This window comes from Anopheles nili, chromosome 3 (genome assembly GCF_943737925.1).
Source record: "Anopheles nili chromosome 3, idAnoNiliSN_F5_01, whole genome shotgun sequence".
Taxonomy (NCBI): Eukaryota; Metazoa; Arthropoda; class Insecta; order Diptera; family Culicidae; genus Anopheles; species Anopheles nili.
In genome coordinates, this window is record NC_071292.1 from 40,327,397 (window position 1) to 40,340,548 (window position 13,152).

At 37.0% G+C, this 13,152-nt stretch overlaps 6 protein-coding genes and 1 pseudogene across 6 annotated transcripts; 3 read left to right on the forward strand and 4 right to left on the reverse strand.

The window, feature by feature from the left end:
- Positions 1-855: 855 nt before the first annotated feature.
- On the reverse strand, positions 856-2,285 carry LOC128724307 (uncharacterized; annotated as a pseudogene).
- A 1,179-nt stretch (positions 2,286-3,464) lies between these two features.
- Positions 3,465-4,715, forward strand: LOC128723622 (vacuolar protein-sorting-associated protein 36). Its single transcript, XM_053817380.1, has 2 exons — positions 3,465-3,560; positions 3,627-4,715. Exons 1-2 carry the CDS (start codon positions 3,465-3,467, stop codon positions 4,713-4,715), a joined length of 1,185 nt encoding a protein of 394 aa, XP_053673355.1.
- Positions 4,716-4,734: 19 nt separating this feature from the next.
- On the reverse strand, positions 4,735-6,718 carry LOC128724308 (F-box/WD repeat-containing protein 4). Its single transcript, XM_053818037.1, has 2 exons — positions 5,901-6,718; positions 4,735-5,155 (listed from the first exon to the last, which is right to left on the reverse strand). Exons 1-2 carry the CDS (start codon positions 6,716-6,718, stop codon positions 4,735-4,737), a joined length of 1,239 nt encoding a protein of 412 aa, XP_053674012.1.
- Positions 6,719-7,230: 512 nt separating this feature from the next.
- Positions 7,231-7,633, forward strand: LOC128726711 (vacuolar ATPase assembly integral membrane protein VMA21 homolog). Its single transcript, XM_053820533.1, has 2 exons — positions 7,231-7,272; positions 7,348-7,633. Exons 1-2 carry the CDS (start codon positions 7,231-7,233, stop codon positions 7,627-7,629), a joined length of 324 nt encoding a protein of 107 aa, XP_053676508.1. The 3' UTR covers positions 7,630-7,633.
- Positions 7,634-7,729: 96 nt separating this feature from the next.
- LOC128722555 (uncharacterized) lies at positions 7,730-8,908 on the forward strand. Its single transcript, XM_053816227.1, has 2 exons — positions 7,730-8,485; positions 8,542-8,908. The coding sequence occupies exons 1-2, from the start codon at positions 7,730-7,732 to the stop codon at positions 8,833-8,835; spliced, it is 1,050 nt and encodes a 349-aa protein (XP_053672202.1). The 3' UTR covers positions 8,836-8,908.
- On the reverse strand, positions 8,899-10,802 carry LOC128722554 (proteasomal ubiquitin receptor ADRM1 homolog). The gene is made up of 3 exons (XM_053816226.1): positions 10,746-10,802; positions 10,045-10,596; positions 8,899-9,894 (listed from the first exon to the last, which is right to left on the reverse strand). The coding sequence occupies exons 2-3, from the start codon at positions 10,590-10,592 to the stop codon at positions 9,099-9,101; spliced, it is 1,344 nt and encodes a 447-aa protein (XP_053672201.1). The 5' UTR covers positions 10,593-10,596; positions 10,746-10,802; the 3' UTR covers positions 8,899-9,098.
- An 862-nt stretch (positions 10,803-11,664) lies between these two features.
- Positions 11,665-12,362, reverse strand: LOC128724309 (uncharacterized; the record flags this gene model as incomplete). Its single annotated transcript, XM_053818038.1, has 2 exons — positions 11,665-11,670; positions 11,814-12,362. Coding segments are annotated over 2 exons (555 nt in total), but the record flags the coding sequence as incomplete, so codon positions are not given.
- Between the last annotated feature and the right edge of the window lie 790 nt (positions 12,363-13,152).

Consider the following 13,152-nt stretch of genomic DNA (forward strand, 5'->3'; position numbering starts at 1 on the left):
TCCTCAAGAAATAGTATAGGGTAAAATAGTATTATATACTTTATTCAATGTATTTCACTGATATACATTAATATATATATATATATATATATATATATATATATATATATATATATATATATATATATATATATATATATATATATATATATATATATATATACATATATATATATTTTTTTTTCTTCATTACCGGAGCTAGCACCAACAATATGGGCGATAACATTACGCAGAGTTCAGAAACTAGAAAGTATATAGTCCATCTTAAAATCAATGCAATCAATGCAAGAAGAACAAGCCCGCGATACAAAGCGAATGGCAAGGCAGCTAGATTTTGTACGAACATTGCTGAAAGCAGAATCCATGTTAAGATGGATATCTTTTTTTTTTTGTGGCACAAATGAGTTGGTCAGGAGCTGGACCAAATATGAATATACTTTTTTCAACTATAAAAATGTCATAAATTTATTCAAATATGTTGGTACTTGCCATGGATACACTGATGAAAAATTGAAACATTTCTTCGAAAATGAATTTAAACACAGTGCACATAGACTCAACATAACAGGTGCAAGAGATTCTACCGCTTTATACCACGGAAGAAAGATTCACGAATCCACTAGAGGACGAACTTCATCCAGTATATCCCAGCATAGTTTAGATTTGTTTTAGTGATAATATGTGCCGAATGCCGAATAATATTTGAAATTATATTTATATTTAATGTCTCAAAACATGTTTATTCTACTTAAGATATTATCGTATTCGTGCCTTGTAATATGTAGGCTCAATATGTATGCATATTATTCCTTAAAAATATACACAGAACATCATTTTGACTTGATTTTATTGGTACTAATGTAAAAGAGGTAGAAAATCGAGCTCATCTTCACGTGAAAGAGGTATTGCAACTAGTTTGCATCTTATATTTTAGGGATCAATAATACTGGTAATTTCTGGTAAGTTAGATATGTTTCCTTGATGATCATGATGAAAATGGATAATCGAAACAACTGGACGAAGAAGTTAACTTTTTGGCATTAATTTGGATGTTGGTTTCATGCAAAGCTGCATTAACATATTGACAAACGCTACCCGTCTTTGTTAAAAACCAGCCGTTACGTTGTCCATTTTTCAAGCAAAAGGCTTTGCGAAGATGTAGCGTAGTATCTGTTCCTCTTTGGTGAATATAGGGAAAAATTTCGTTTTGATTATTTTGTCAAATACGAACAGTTTCCCTTTCTAATAACCTATTTACAACCTGTTCTAAACATTTTGGACCACTTCGTAACAATCATTTCAAATACTGCAAGTGGTTTTCGAAACGATAGGAAGATATTGTATATAATGGTTTTTGAAAGGATAGCAAGATATTGTATATAAATGGTCCATTACTCAACTTTTTTGTAAATAAGTAAAAGATTATGAACATTACTAGAAATATACTCTGGGAATATAAGTTTAAATTGTTTTACATACAGTTGTAGCAATTTATGGGCAAAAGGCCAAATATCCTTATAAAAGTCTGATGATAAAAACGTTATGCTGCAAAAGTAAAGCAAAAAATGATCATATTCACGATCACTTAAAAATTCTTTTAAAACGACAACAGCTGCATAAAATAAAAATAAAGGAGAATTCCGATGCCTTCCAATGACAAAGATCGGATATTGATTGGAATTTCCTGTGAATTTATACAAATTATTTGATGTCCATCAACATTGCCGTCATCTTGTGTTTTTGAATATGCAAATAACCTATTTTGTACACCGAATTTACCATCTATCCAGTCAGTTAGCATTCGTTTCGTTACTCCCAAATCAATAAGATGTAATGACTCTTGAACTGTGACCAACTGTTCAACTGTGAAAATTAATCAGATTCAAAAGGGGAGAATCAAATTTATGGTGATCTCCATAGAGGCGCAATCTGAAGCCCTCATCTGTGCAATATGGAGCACTATATTCATAAAATGCCATTCTTCTGCTTATGCTTTACCCTACTGTAGTGCACTTCGAACAGCCTGCATGGGAATTAAAGTTGGCAACTCCTATTGGAAAACATAGAATAATGGTTGTTAGCAATATTTAATTTTGTAATGAATCTTCTATTACCTTTAATATATGGTCGAGCTGGTGAATCGGATATGATGGTCCGTAATGCACCTTTTTGTGATCGATTAATGCCCCATTACTAATAATATTATTCATTTCATCCACAAACGGTCGAAGCAAATGCTCGATGCTCGCAGGTTTTTTTGAACCACAATACACAGCAACGGTCATCACTGGCACTTCCGGCATGTTATGAATATTAAACAGTATCGGCCAGAATTGTAGATTACTGCTTTTCAATAATGGTAATCCATCAATTGATATATTTATACAGACTTTTAGAGGACATTCCACATCGCTGAAAATGAATATTAAAATGTGCATTATTGTATTATACATCTATATTAAAGACTTATATTTATTGTGTTTTATATTAATACCTGAGCTTATTTATCAGACACTTATGTATCCCGTTATACCAATATTGGCCTCCTTCTGTCGTTGAAATTTCTGATGAAATATTGCGATTTACCGTTAGTAGTTTTCAAGCATCTCGTGGAAGTTTGGAAGAGACACTGGGAGTCATATTCCCAATAATTCTTAACACTTGATTTATCGAATCATACGATTGGTTTGTTGATATTGCCCATTGTCATAATTGTTCAGCTGTTCCATTCTCTGGTTCGAATATTCCGTGCTCTTGTTCATCATCTGAGCTTTCGATTAAATAATCCTCGACAACTTCCTAGTCCTCCTCAAACGGTGTCTCGCATAATGGCATATTTATGTGCGAATCATTATCTTCCAAATTATTTTCTGGTGCTGCAGTACAACGCGGTTACGCTCGAGGACAACATCTGTGAACACGACAGGATAATGGTAAACGAACTTTCATTCATACCATTTTCACTTGTATCTGTAATCTCTATATCGTCGACCGTTCTTAACTCTCTAGCTCTTCATCTCAAGTCATCATTTTTTTTGTCACGTGTCGTTCAATAAAACTCAAAATTGTCGCTTGAAGGTACCCGTGTTCAATAATCTAGCTGTTCCTGATATACTTTTAAAACTTTGATAATTGAAAATACAATCAACGGGCCAAAATCTCAACAATGTCATACCAGAATGGTACTCAAACAAGCGAATGCTAACTGACAACCCGTCTGAATCACTTAGATAGCCATATATAAAGTGAAATCAATCATAAATTGCTCCTAACGGGACTTATAAGCAATAATTGACTGCCTGTGTAGAAAGCAACTGTCTCTTCAAAGTTAAAAAAGTAACGAAATAAAACATATGACATAAACGAAGAAACAGTTTATCTGACATGAAGGATAAGTGTCTCTTTAGCTTATTTTGATAGTGAAACCAAAGTAAAATACAAATGTTTCATTGGAATACTGTAAAATGAATCGCTTTGAGTTTTGTCAAGCGCAACTTTTTGAAAATGAGACATTTGTGGCCAAGGATCGAAACATCAAATTGTACGATGGAGACGAAAAAGTAAGTATAATAATAAAAGCAACTGATTGCAAATCTTGTAGTACTCTTCATGAAATTTCTATATAGACAAATTTTGAAGACGGTGACATCGTATTGACCAGTCATCGACTCATGTGGGGGAAAAATGGAGAAATCACTCGCGGTGGAAACATTATAGCTTTAAAACTGCAATATGTTACGTCCGTGGATGAAGAAGAAGCCAGCTCGATGCTGTTCAGCAGGAAAAAACGAATTATTTTGCGATTGGGAGGATTAACAGCAGACAAAACTCCAGGCCCGATGGATCATAGTTGTGCATCTTTTGTTAAAATATCTGGGCGCAATGGTGTCGATTCTTCGTTTGTTCAAGCATTGCACGCAACGTTAGACGCCCGAGTTTGGGTAATCACCGATCATGGTCAGGTTAACTCGCAAAATAGTCAACCGGGTACATCCACGAACACTGACCCTTCTCGACGTCAGCTGCGTTTCGGAATAGTTGGCATAGAGCGTAATATGGCAGAAAAACAAAAACAAACAGGTGAAAATATTAATCACGCCTTCAAAGACTTAGGTAAGCTGATGGCCATGGCAAAAGATATGGTAGCTATTACGAATGTCGTTAGTTCAAAAATTCGTGAACGCCAGGGAGAGATTTCGGAAGACGAAACAGTTCGATTCAAGACGTATTTATTGAGCCTGGGTATCAGCGATCCTGTCACGAGAGATAGTACTCGCAGTAATTCCGAGTATTTCCTGAAGCTCTCGCAACAACTATGTGAAATGCTACTTAGCCCGATAATCGAAGCGGGAGGAATGATGTCATTAGCCGATGTCTACTGTCGTGTCAATCGAGCTCGTGGGTTGGAGCTACTTTCACCGGAGGATTTGCTAGAAGCATGCCAGCTTCTCACGGGACCTATTACTTTAAGAAAATTTCCTAGTGGAGTGATGGTTTTACAGCTAGAATCGCATGACGACACGCTAACAACACAACGAACGTGGCAGTTAGTTGAACAATATATTTCTATGAGCCCAGATCAATTAGCTCGTATTGAAAATATATCACTTTTACTAGCTCGGGAGCGATTGCTAACCGCTGAAGGTTCTGGGAATCTATGCCGCGATGAATCTATCGAAGGTTTACGATTTTATGTGAATAAATTCATTCACTGACAAAACGAAATGCGTGCCATCACATCGAAGCATAGTCTTTTACTACAGCCCAATCTGCATCGAAATTAAGTATTCGTAAATTACGATCTGTAACAAGGAACAGTTGGCTATAATCTGTTGCTATACTATACACTGGAGAATAGTTATTATGTTTTTTTGACGGAAAATACATTTGTACGCAACGCTTTGGTACACGCAAATCGTATAAATTTACTCGATAATGGTATTTCATTCCACAGCATACAGCATGAGTACCATTGTAGCTCAAACAGTACACTGATGCATCATACGGATCTGTCCAACAGGCTTCATCGTTTCCGGTACGCGTATCAACAAGCCGCATGGTAGTATCAAAGTTTCCCGAGAGAATACAATGCTCGTCTTTCCATAGCACATCATACACAGCCATCGAAGATGAATTTAATTGTATTGTCGCACTGCTGCAAGATCAATGCAAAAATGAGAGAGTAAAAAAAAATTCGGTATTAGATCGCATGTTAGAAACCGATATTATCCATGCACAGTGACTAAAACCCAAATATTTTAAAATTTGTTCAATTTGAAGTACGTTAAATGATTTTTATATTTTGCATTTCAATTTGTTATCTTCTTCCTTTACTTTCCGGTGTGCAACTACGATGAAAAAGAATACTTTGTGTGCTGTCTATGAACCAAACAATTTGTATTTCGTGTTTTTATTCTCAATCAAATGTTAAATTCATCAAAATTTATTCGTATCATAAGACTGATAAACATATTCGCGTGGTAACTACCCTTTACATCAATCCGAGAAATGGAAGGATGATTCTACAAACAGAGAACCAAGAAAACTCCACTTCATGTGGTAAATAATAAATGCACCACGTTCTATTAGGGCAATGTTCAGAAACAATCAACATGAATAGCTCGCGCTACGATTATTCGACAGCTTTTGAAGCAGCATCTAAGTCTGTCGATTCTAAAGCCAAAACATAAAGTAACTCGATAAGGTTTTCCATCAGCAATGGCACCAAAAAGCATATAAAGAAGACCTCTCAAAATATAAATCTTAAGAACCTAAAAATCATCCACCATCATTCAAATAGGGCAAATTTTAAGGTGTCAGGGTTTACGTTTGGTTCATCGTGTTTAGAAATGTTTTCGTATTTATTTCCACTTAAGATTTCGTCGCCATTTCTTACATACCTGTACAAATCTAGTAATTGTAATGCTTGTTTTTTGCTGCAATGGAATTTTCCGGCTGCCAAACGATTATTGTTTAATTTAATCGTTTCATACGCTTGAAAATAAACCTGTGAAAGCTGCAACAACTCATGCTCATAGTTATTCAACAGATCTCGATCTAACAAAGAACAGTGCAATATGTACGTCGATTGGTCTTTCGTTGTAACTGCATACACATTTCCATCAAAATCTACCGCTTTAATCATAGAATCTGCAAGGGGTTGCACATAAAGCTGTCGTGTGTCATGATCGTATATAACTAGTTTTCCATCCATTCTACCGCCAAAGAAACGATCTCCTTGTTTTACGAGCGCCGTGAAATCTGAATCCCCTGCGTTGCCAACCATCCATTGAATCTTAGTATCGATCATGTATTGATTTTTGGTTCTTCGGTGTGCCTGCAAACGTCCTCCGTGTGTCATGTATAGCCATTCCCTTTCGACTAGCATTTGGGAGATGTACATCACGTTGTGATTGAAATAAGTCCGTTCCTCGTAACGTCCAATGCGCCAATTTTCGTTTAATCTAACTCGCTTGCGATGCGTGAAGGCATAAAGACTTAAGCTTGCTCCTCCTTCCGATCCAGTCACGAGAGAAGACAGGCATTTCTTCGGGAAAATGAATCGTTGGATAATGTACTGGAATTTTTTGCACACTAAAATGCAACGATCCAGATCCGCAACCGTAAGAAACATAAACACATGGCCTAACGAATATTCATCGAGATCGCTGAGCTTTGTTTCTAGAACAGAATTAAGTTTATCACCTTCTTCACGCATTGTTATCGGTATGCCATTATTTTACAATCTAAAAGAATCCAATCTGGATCAATCAGTACAAATCTGAACATTGAATACAATTGGATCGCTATCTATTTATGAACTGTGTTTGTTTATTTCCGTTCTACTGTCAAATTCCCTCGCCATAGCTTGCGCTCTAGCCAATACCATTTCAATGTTCGGTCCAAAACTGTATATTACCCTTTTTGTGTTTTACAACAAAAAAGAAATTGAATTTAGATATCTTTAGTGCCTAATGCTAAAAAAAGTAATTCGTTTTGACTTTCACGGTGAAGCTTTTGTTCAATGTTTTTACATTTTTACACTTATTTTCAACTGTCATTCCCGGAATCTTGCTGTCCAATAAAGACACTTCGGCAGTTTTGGTCACCTGACAAACAAAAGGGTATTTTTTCTGTACTGTTAGACACTCTGACTATAATTCTACACATAAACGTTAACGTGACTGAATTGAAAGGTGATACTAACAGTTGTGTGTTTACTTTACAGTTATGTCGAAATCTAAGTTGAACAAAAACACTATCTCGAAAGCGGTAAGAAAAGTGATTGTATATAAGTATAGTACACGCCGGTTAGCCTAAAAAAGGTGCTTTCTGTTTCCTCTCCAGGAGCAACGTGCTGAGTATCGAACGTTCAAGACGGTGTTCTTTTACTGTATTTTAATTATCACGCTTCCAGTGCTCACGTTCTTCTCGTCGAAATATTGGCTTTTCGATGGACTGCTGCAGCTATCCAGTGTAGCAAGCAACATATATTCGGCCGTGAGCGCTGTTGTTGCACTTCATGTAGCTCTATTCTTGTTTATCTATAAAGCGTACTTTGCTAACAGTCACGAAAGCAGTACTGAAAGTAGTACTCGCAGGGAAAAACTTCCTCAAAAGGAAGAATAAAATATATCGCAAAAGCTACATCATACATTTCTTAGCAAAGGGACAAACAAGTTTAGCCTAACGGCATAGACGACTACGATATTCCATAAAAAGCAACATCATGAACGAGATTAATTTAGTACCTGGACAAACAATTCTGATTGAACTAGAAGAAGAATGTTTGCTCGGGAAAATATTACATATTGGTTCCGGTAAATCCTTCATCCGCATGTCGAATGTGCGTGATGTGGCCACGAGGACCAATTTGGGAATTCAAACTTACTACCATTCTGAAATACGTAGCATTCAAATAGTCGCTGCTGACAACAATATTTCGCAACCAAGCGATCTAGCGCGAAGTGACGATAGTTTGCGTGCGGTGGAGGATGGCGCAATTAAGTATAAACAACTTTCACTTTCTTCTCTGAATGAACTATTTGAGCAGATCAACCGTTATGTTTTCATTCACCAAACGGACATCAAGTATCACGATTCCATTCGATTCTTAAAGAATCAACGATATTTTGGAATAGCAATGGAAGGCATTCAAAATGGTCGACATTCCAAGTCCCCATCACTACTTACGATTTCCACCTTTGAATCGATATACATCTTTGACATCAAATGGGTAAAAATTACTGAAGATATACGCGATTTGCTGACCAATGAGCGATATAGACGCGTGATACATAACGAACGATTGATAAGGGACGCCCTGCAACATAAATATAATATTTCTCTGGGAAAGTGTTTCGACGCTATGGTGGCTCACATTGCTATCAGCAAGTCGGAGGGAATTCACGTAGACAACGTGATTCCTTTACAAACGTGCGTCGCAAGCTATCTGAAAATTCCGGAAAAGTTTTTCAACTCCAACGTAAGTGCAACGAACTGCATCGTTTGATGTTTTGCAACAATTATCGATACTTCCAGGTCTGCTATGAGTCACGGCCATTGAACGATGAGGCAAAACAAGAAGCGGCGAAGAATGTAGTCTTTTTATTACCCTTGCAGGAACTGTTCATCCATGAAATTATGTTGGAACCGTTTTATCATAGCTGCAGGAAATATTCACACAGTTTGTCAAGTAATCCCGATTTTATAAATAGCTTGACTGAACTGCAAGACAATGATTGTAGCGCTTTAGAAATGATAGAACCAAATATTTTGGGTGTCGATCTATCAACGTTAAATATTTCTGAGAACGCAGCTGACAAAGACAGCTGACTTCTTTAGTGCGAAAATCGGAAGAAACAGAATTAAATAATTTCATGGATTAGCTTATGCACCAATTGTTTTGTTTCTTTTTTCGAATAAAAGAAAAGAATAATGCCAAACCTCTTGAATTTATTTTGGATTACAATGTAGAAGAAGCAGAGGTGGAAAGCCTAAAACATGAAAAAGATAAAGAACCGCACTTGCTTACGGTGCGATCGCTATTTTGGCCATGAAGCCCTGATTGTATTGACCTAATCGGAGATACGGCTCCTCTATCCAGTCATCTCATCATCATGATCCTTTTTTTGTGATTTGCCATGACCATTCTCTTCCTGCGTCGTCTCGGAAGCTTTCTGTTGATCGCCGCTTGCTGCGGTGGACTGCTTGCTGCTGGTTGGACCAGTCTCATCAGTCGGTGTTTTACCGCTGTTTTCTAACGCTTTTACAAACTGTTCTAAATCACCCGAATTAGCAGCAGCTACAGCTTCAGGATTAAGCTGAAACTGTGAAACGACCGGTCCTAGCTGGCCTGATTGCAAAGCGTTAGAAAACATTGAAAGCGCTTGCTGGAATTGGGGCGAAGAGATGGTTTCCTTCAGTTGTTCCTTCTTGCTTTCATCGCCTTCTAGCTGAGGTAAGTGTTCAACTAGCGCATCCACTTTCTCTTGGTCCGCGATAATAGATGCCAATGTTTGAGAATTGACAGCAGAAGCAAGATCGATATTGTGTCGCTGACCGCTTCCGTCTACGCTTGTGGCATTAATTCCGGATAGGTAGTTCTGCAGGTCCGAAAGCAAGATTCTTGAAACCCCGTCTGATGCAGCTGAACCGCTAGCGTTACCAGCAGTCCTCGAAGTGGGAGTATCGTCTGACGTCGTAACAGTGGGGTTCGGTTTAGCGGTTCCAGCATTCTTTTTAGGTGCTCGTGGTGTAGATGGTGTATTCAGCGCCACAGTAGGTGTGGTATTACTGCCTCCATTACCATTGTTACCGGATGACAAATTACTGCTGCGGTTAGATGGAGTTGCGGCACTGGTGCGACTGCTCGAATTCCCAGAAGATGAACGACTAAAATCAAAGGAAACGTGGTTGATTATAAACCTCAGATAAAAAAAAGATTATACTCGATTACATTCTATGATTATTATATTCAATTATGCTTTAAAACGCTTATCTCAATCACTTTTTAGAAGCGCTATAACTTTAATGTATACTTACGTCATAGATCCTAACAAGCTGCTCAATCCGCCCATTTGTCCTACACCGCCGAACAATTGCATTATTTGCTGTTGTGACATGTTGTTCAACATGTATTGTAAATCTCCATTATCATTACCACCATTTCTTCCACCAGAACCAATGCTGTTACCGGAAGGCGGATTATTGATCACTTCATTGATTCGACGGCACCATTCATCATCACGATCTGTTTTCGGTTCTTGCATCCAGAAAAACAGCCTTCGGCTGGAAGACTTAAACTTCAACACATACACCCGACCATTCTTGGCATATTCGATCTTTTTAAATTCACAATCATCAGGAAATAAGATTAAGTCGTCCTCAACAGTACCAGAGGTACGATCCTTCCAGCAGAAATGAATTAAGCCATCCTCCGCTTGATACACATAAACCAATCCTTTTCGGTTGTCCGGGTGGACCATTTTGTTTACCATATTCATCCGTCCTGCACGGAATTCGACAAGATGTCGATTTCCTCCGGAACTTCCACCAAGGGCATTGCTGCTACCGAATATTGGTCCGCTCATGGTGCTGGAGAGTTAGAAAAAATATAGAAGACGAAATGAAAACAGATGACACTGCATATGCTCAAACGACTATCTTCCTCTGAAACGACACTGATCTATCCTTAGCACAATGCAACACGAGCTAGCTTGCAAAATCCAGCCACAATGCCTTACCTAAAATGCTGTTGTGTTGCGACAAATGAACTGCGAACGAAATGGAAGTCAAATACTCTTTCGTCAGCTAGGAATAGTTATTTCGATCTTTATCTCTATTCTCCGCGTAATTTGATGATTCGCTGCTTTTCTCTGTAAATGATAGCTTTGACAATTTGTCTGTCATATGACGATTTCTACCTACACCAAGGTTTACACATCGTCCTTTGTTTTATTTATTTTCGCCAAGTTCTCTTTTTGTCCAATATTTGTGGCACTTATTATATATGAAATCAAATATTTCCTATAAATAGTTTGCTATTATGAGCTGTGAGCGAATGTTGATTGGTTTTGGAGGCTAATGCCACTACCATATTCATATACGTAATAAGAAAGCACATTACAAGATTTGTGTGATATTCGATCAATATTTTTTATTCTCATCCTTCTCGCGTGCGGGCACATCAAATACGCTTCTTCTTTTCCTGTGAATTAAAAAGGTATAGCCTCATACACGACATTCCAGGCCATGTCGAAATAAGACATTCATCAGATAATCAAAAAAGTCGATATTTTTTATTCCTCCAGCCTCCAGCATTGTTCAGTAACCATCAGGTTACGGATATGTGATCACGAGATTTTTCGATGAATTTCTCTGGTAGAGAGATCTGCTTCATTGTGTTTTGTAATGCAGTTTAATTATCAACACTTTTGACAAAAGATAATGCTCTGAATAAAGGTTTTTTATATTAAAAAAAAATATTTTCAAGAATAAAACTAAGCAGCTCTTCTTTTTTCATGTGAAAGACAGCTGTATCACATGACACACGCTATTTGTGAACAATTTATGCAACTATCCTGCAATTATATGGGTTATTTGCGTATTTTACCTTTTAAAGATGTGTATATTTGATTCCTCAATTGTTATTCCTAAAACGTTTCATGTCTGTGTATTCCAATGCATTGAGTTCAAAAAATGAAAATTCCAGACTTCTAATCAGTTGAATTTCGCAATGCATGATTTCGTGGAGATAATCTGAAAATTGTCACACTTAATAAAATTGCATTATATTTATTTTATTTTCTTACCTCGTTATTTGTTTGTTTATACCATGGCTTAAGTTTTCCTATGGTAGTATATAGTTTGAGCTTCTCATTTTCTTTGCGTAATTTTTTCTTTCTTTCAAGATTTTCACAAAGTACTTGCTTAAAGGCATATAGATTTTGCTGAACATCGCAAACATCTCTCAACACAATCATCAAGCGGTTTTGAAAATCAAACAGCTTTTCCCTCACGTGGGTAGAACGTGCGACGTCGTTTTCAAACTGTTGTCGCGACCGGTTCATACGCTTATTATTTTCCTCGAGTTTTTCGCCAATACGGTTCAGCTCTGATTTCAACTCATAGTATTGTTTCAAACTCACGTCTTGCATTTGGCAATCGAGCTGTGTGTTTTGAGTTTGGTAACGTTTAAATCGCCTCAAAACTACTAGCAATTTTGTTCGCTCATACGATAAAACTTTTCGCGATACACGCATGCGCTGAATAAGCTTGTCCACCTGCGATCCAGTTTCGGCATTGTCCAAGAGTTTAAGAGTTGCCAAACCTATTTGTTTAATTTTTTCATCATTTTCTTTAATTTTATTTTTGCAAGAAGATGCAATTTTTGAAGCCAATGATCGAAACTGCGATATAGACTCTACACGTTTGACGTCTGAAAGAACTTGCTTCTCCACATGTTGCTCTTTGACGTCAACTTCTATTTCAACAGCTTCTGCTAATTCAAAATTTTCTTGTTTAATGATAACTTCCGCGTTTTCTCGCGTTTCATTTTCTGGTATGGCACTAGTAATACCTTCAAGTATCAAGTAAAAGCGTTTATTTTGTATTCCAGTTGTTGTTTAGAAAATATGCTTTCACCATATGCTTACTCAATTCGTTCGTCAAACTGTGCAATGAACTTTTCGTAAATTGTTTCTTTCCCAAATAAAACTCAGTTGCTTCTTGTAAATCATGAATGATTGTTTTTTTCTTCACTATCGGCATTTTTGCTAATTTGTGCAGAAAAATACACAAAACTTGACTGGTGAAAGTAATACGAATATACGAATAAAAATATACGAAGCTTGACTGTTGAAAGCAACTCTAAAATATCAACCTATTAAATGCTTCAGACGAGAGGAATACTGCCTCCTACGATGCTGGAGTGCGTAAATCACACCCGCCAACATATTTTAACTTGTAGTTTATTTAGTTCTATGTTAACTAGCTCCTAATGCTATTTTTTAAATGAAAGAAGACTTTCCGTATTGAAAGTATTCTTCTTCATGTTCTTAGACGAAAGGAACATGGTTTCCTATCATTCTGGAACACGAGAAACACTATCCAAACAGAGGCTTAAAACCAGCACGGTTTTATCGACACTGA

What these genes read in the sequence shown, in the direction of transcription:
- LOC128722554 (XM_053816226.1), bottom strand. Translation starts at nt 10,592, where the DNA reads ATGAGCGGACCAATATTCGGTAGCAGCAATGCCCTTGGTGGAAGTTCC. An exon ending in AGCTTGTTAGGATCTATGAC is followed by an intron (nt 9,895 to 10,044) that starts GTAAGTATACAT and finishes CTTTGATTTTAG; the next exon opens with TCGTTCATCTTCTGGGAATT.
- LOC128726711 (XM_053820533.1), top strand. Translation starts at nt 7,231, where the DNA reads ATGTCGAAATCTAAGTTGAACAAAAACACTATCTCGAAAGCG. An exon ending in AAAACACTATCTCGAAAGCG is followed by an intron (nt 7,273 to 7,347) that starts GTAAGAAAAGTG and finishes TTTCCTCTCCAG; the next exon opens with GAGCAACGTGCTGAGTATCG.
- LOC128724308 (XM_053818037.1), bottom strand. Translation starts at nt 6,718, where the DNA reads ATGCGTGAAGAAGGTGATAAACTTAATTCTGTTCTAGAAACAAAGCTC. An exon ending in CAATTACTAGATTTGTACAG is followed by an intron (nt 5,156 to 5,900) that starts GTATGTAAGAAA and finishes TTGATCTTGCAG; the next exon opens with CAGTGCGACAATACAATTAA.
- LOC128722555 (XM_053816227.1), top strand. Translation starts at nt 7,730, where the DNA reads ATGAACGAGATTAATTTAGTACCTGGACAAACAATTCTGATTGAACTA. An exon ending in AAAAGTTTTTCAACTCCAAC is followed by an intron (nt 8,486 to 8,541) that starts GTAAGTGCAACG and finishes CGATACTTCCAG; the next exon opens with GTCTGCTATGAGTCACGGCC.
- LOC128723622 (XM_053817380.1), top strand. Translation starts at nt 3,465, where the DNA reads ATGAATCGCTTTGAGTTTTGTCAAGCGCAACTTTTTGAAAATGAGACA. An exon ending in TGTACGATGGAGACGAAAAA is followed by an intron (nt 3,561 to 3,626) that starts GTAAGTATAATA and finishes ATTTCTATATAG; the next exon opens with ACAAATTTTGAAGACGGTGA.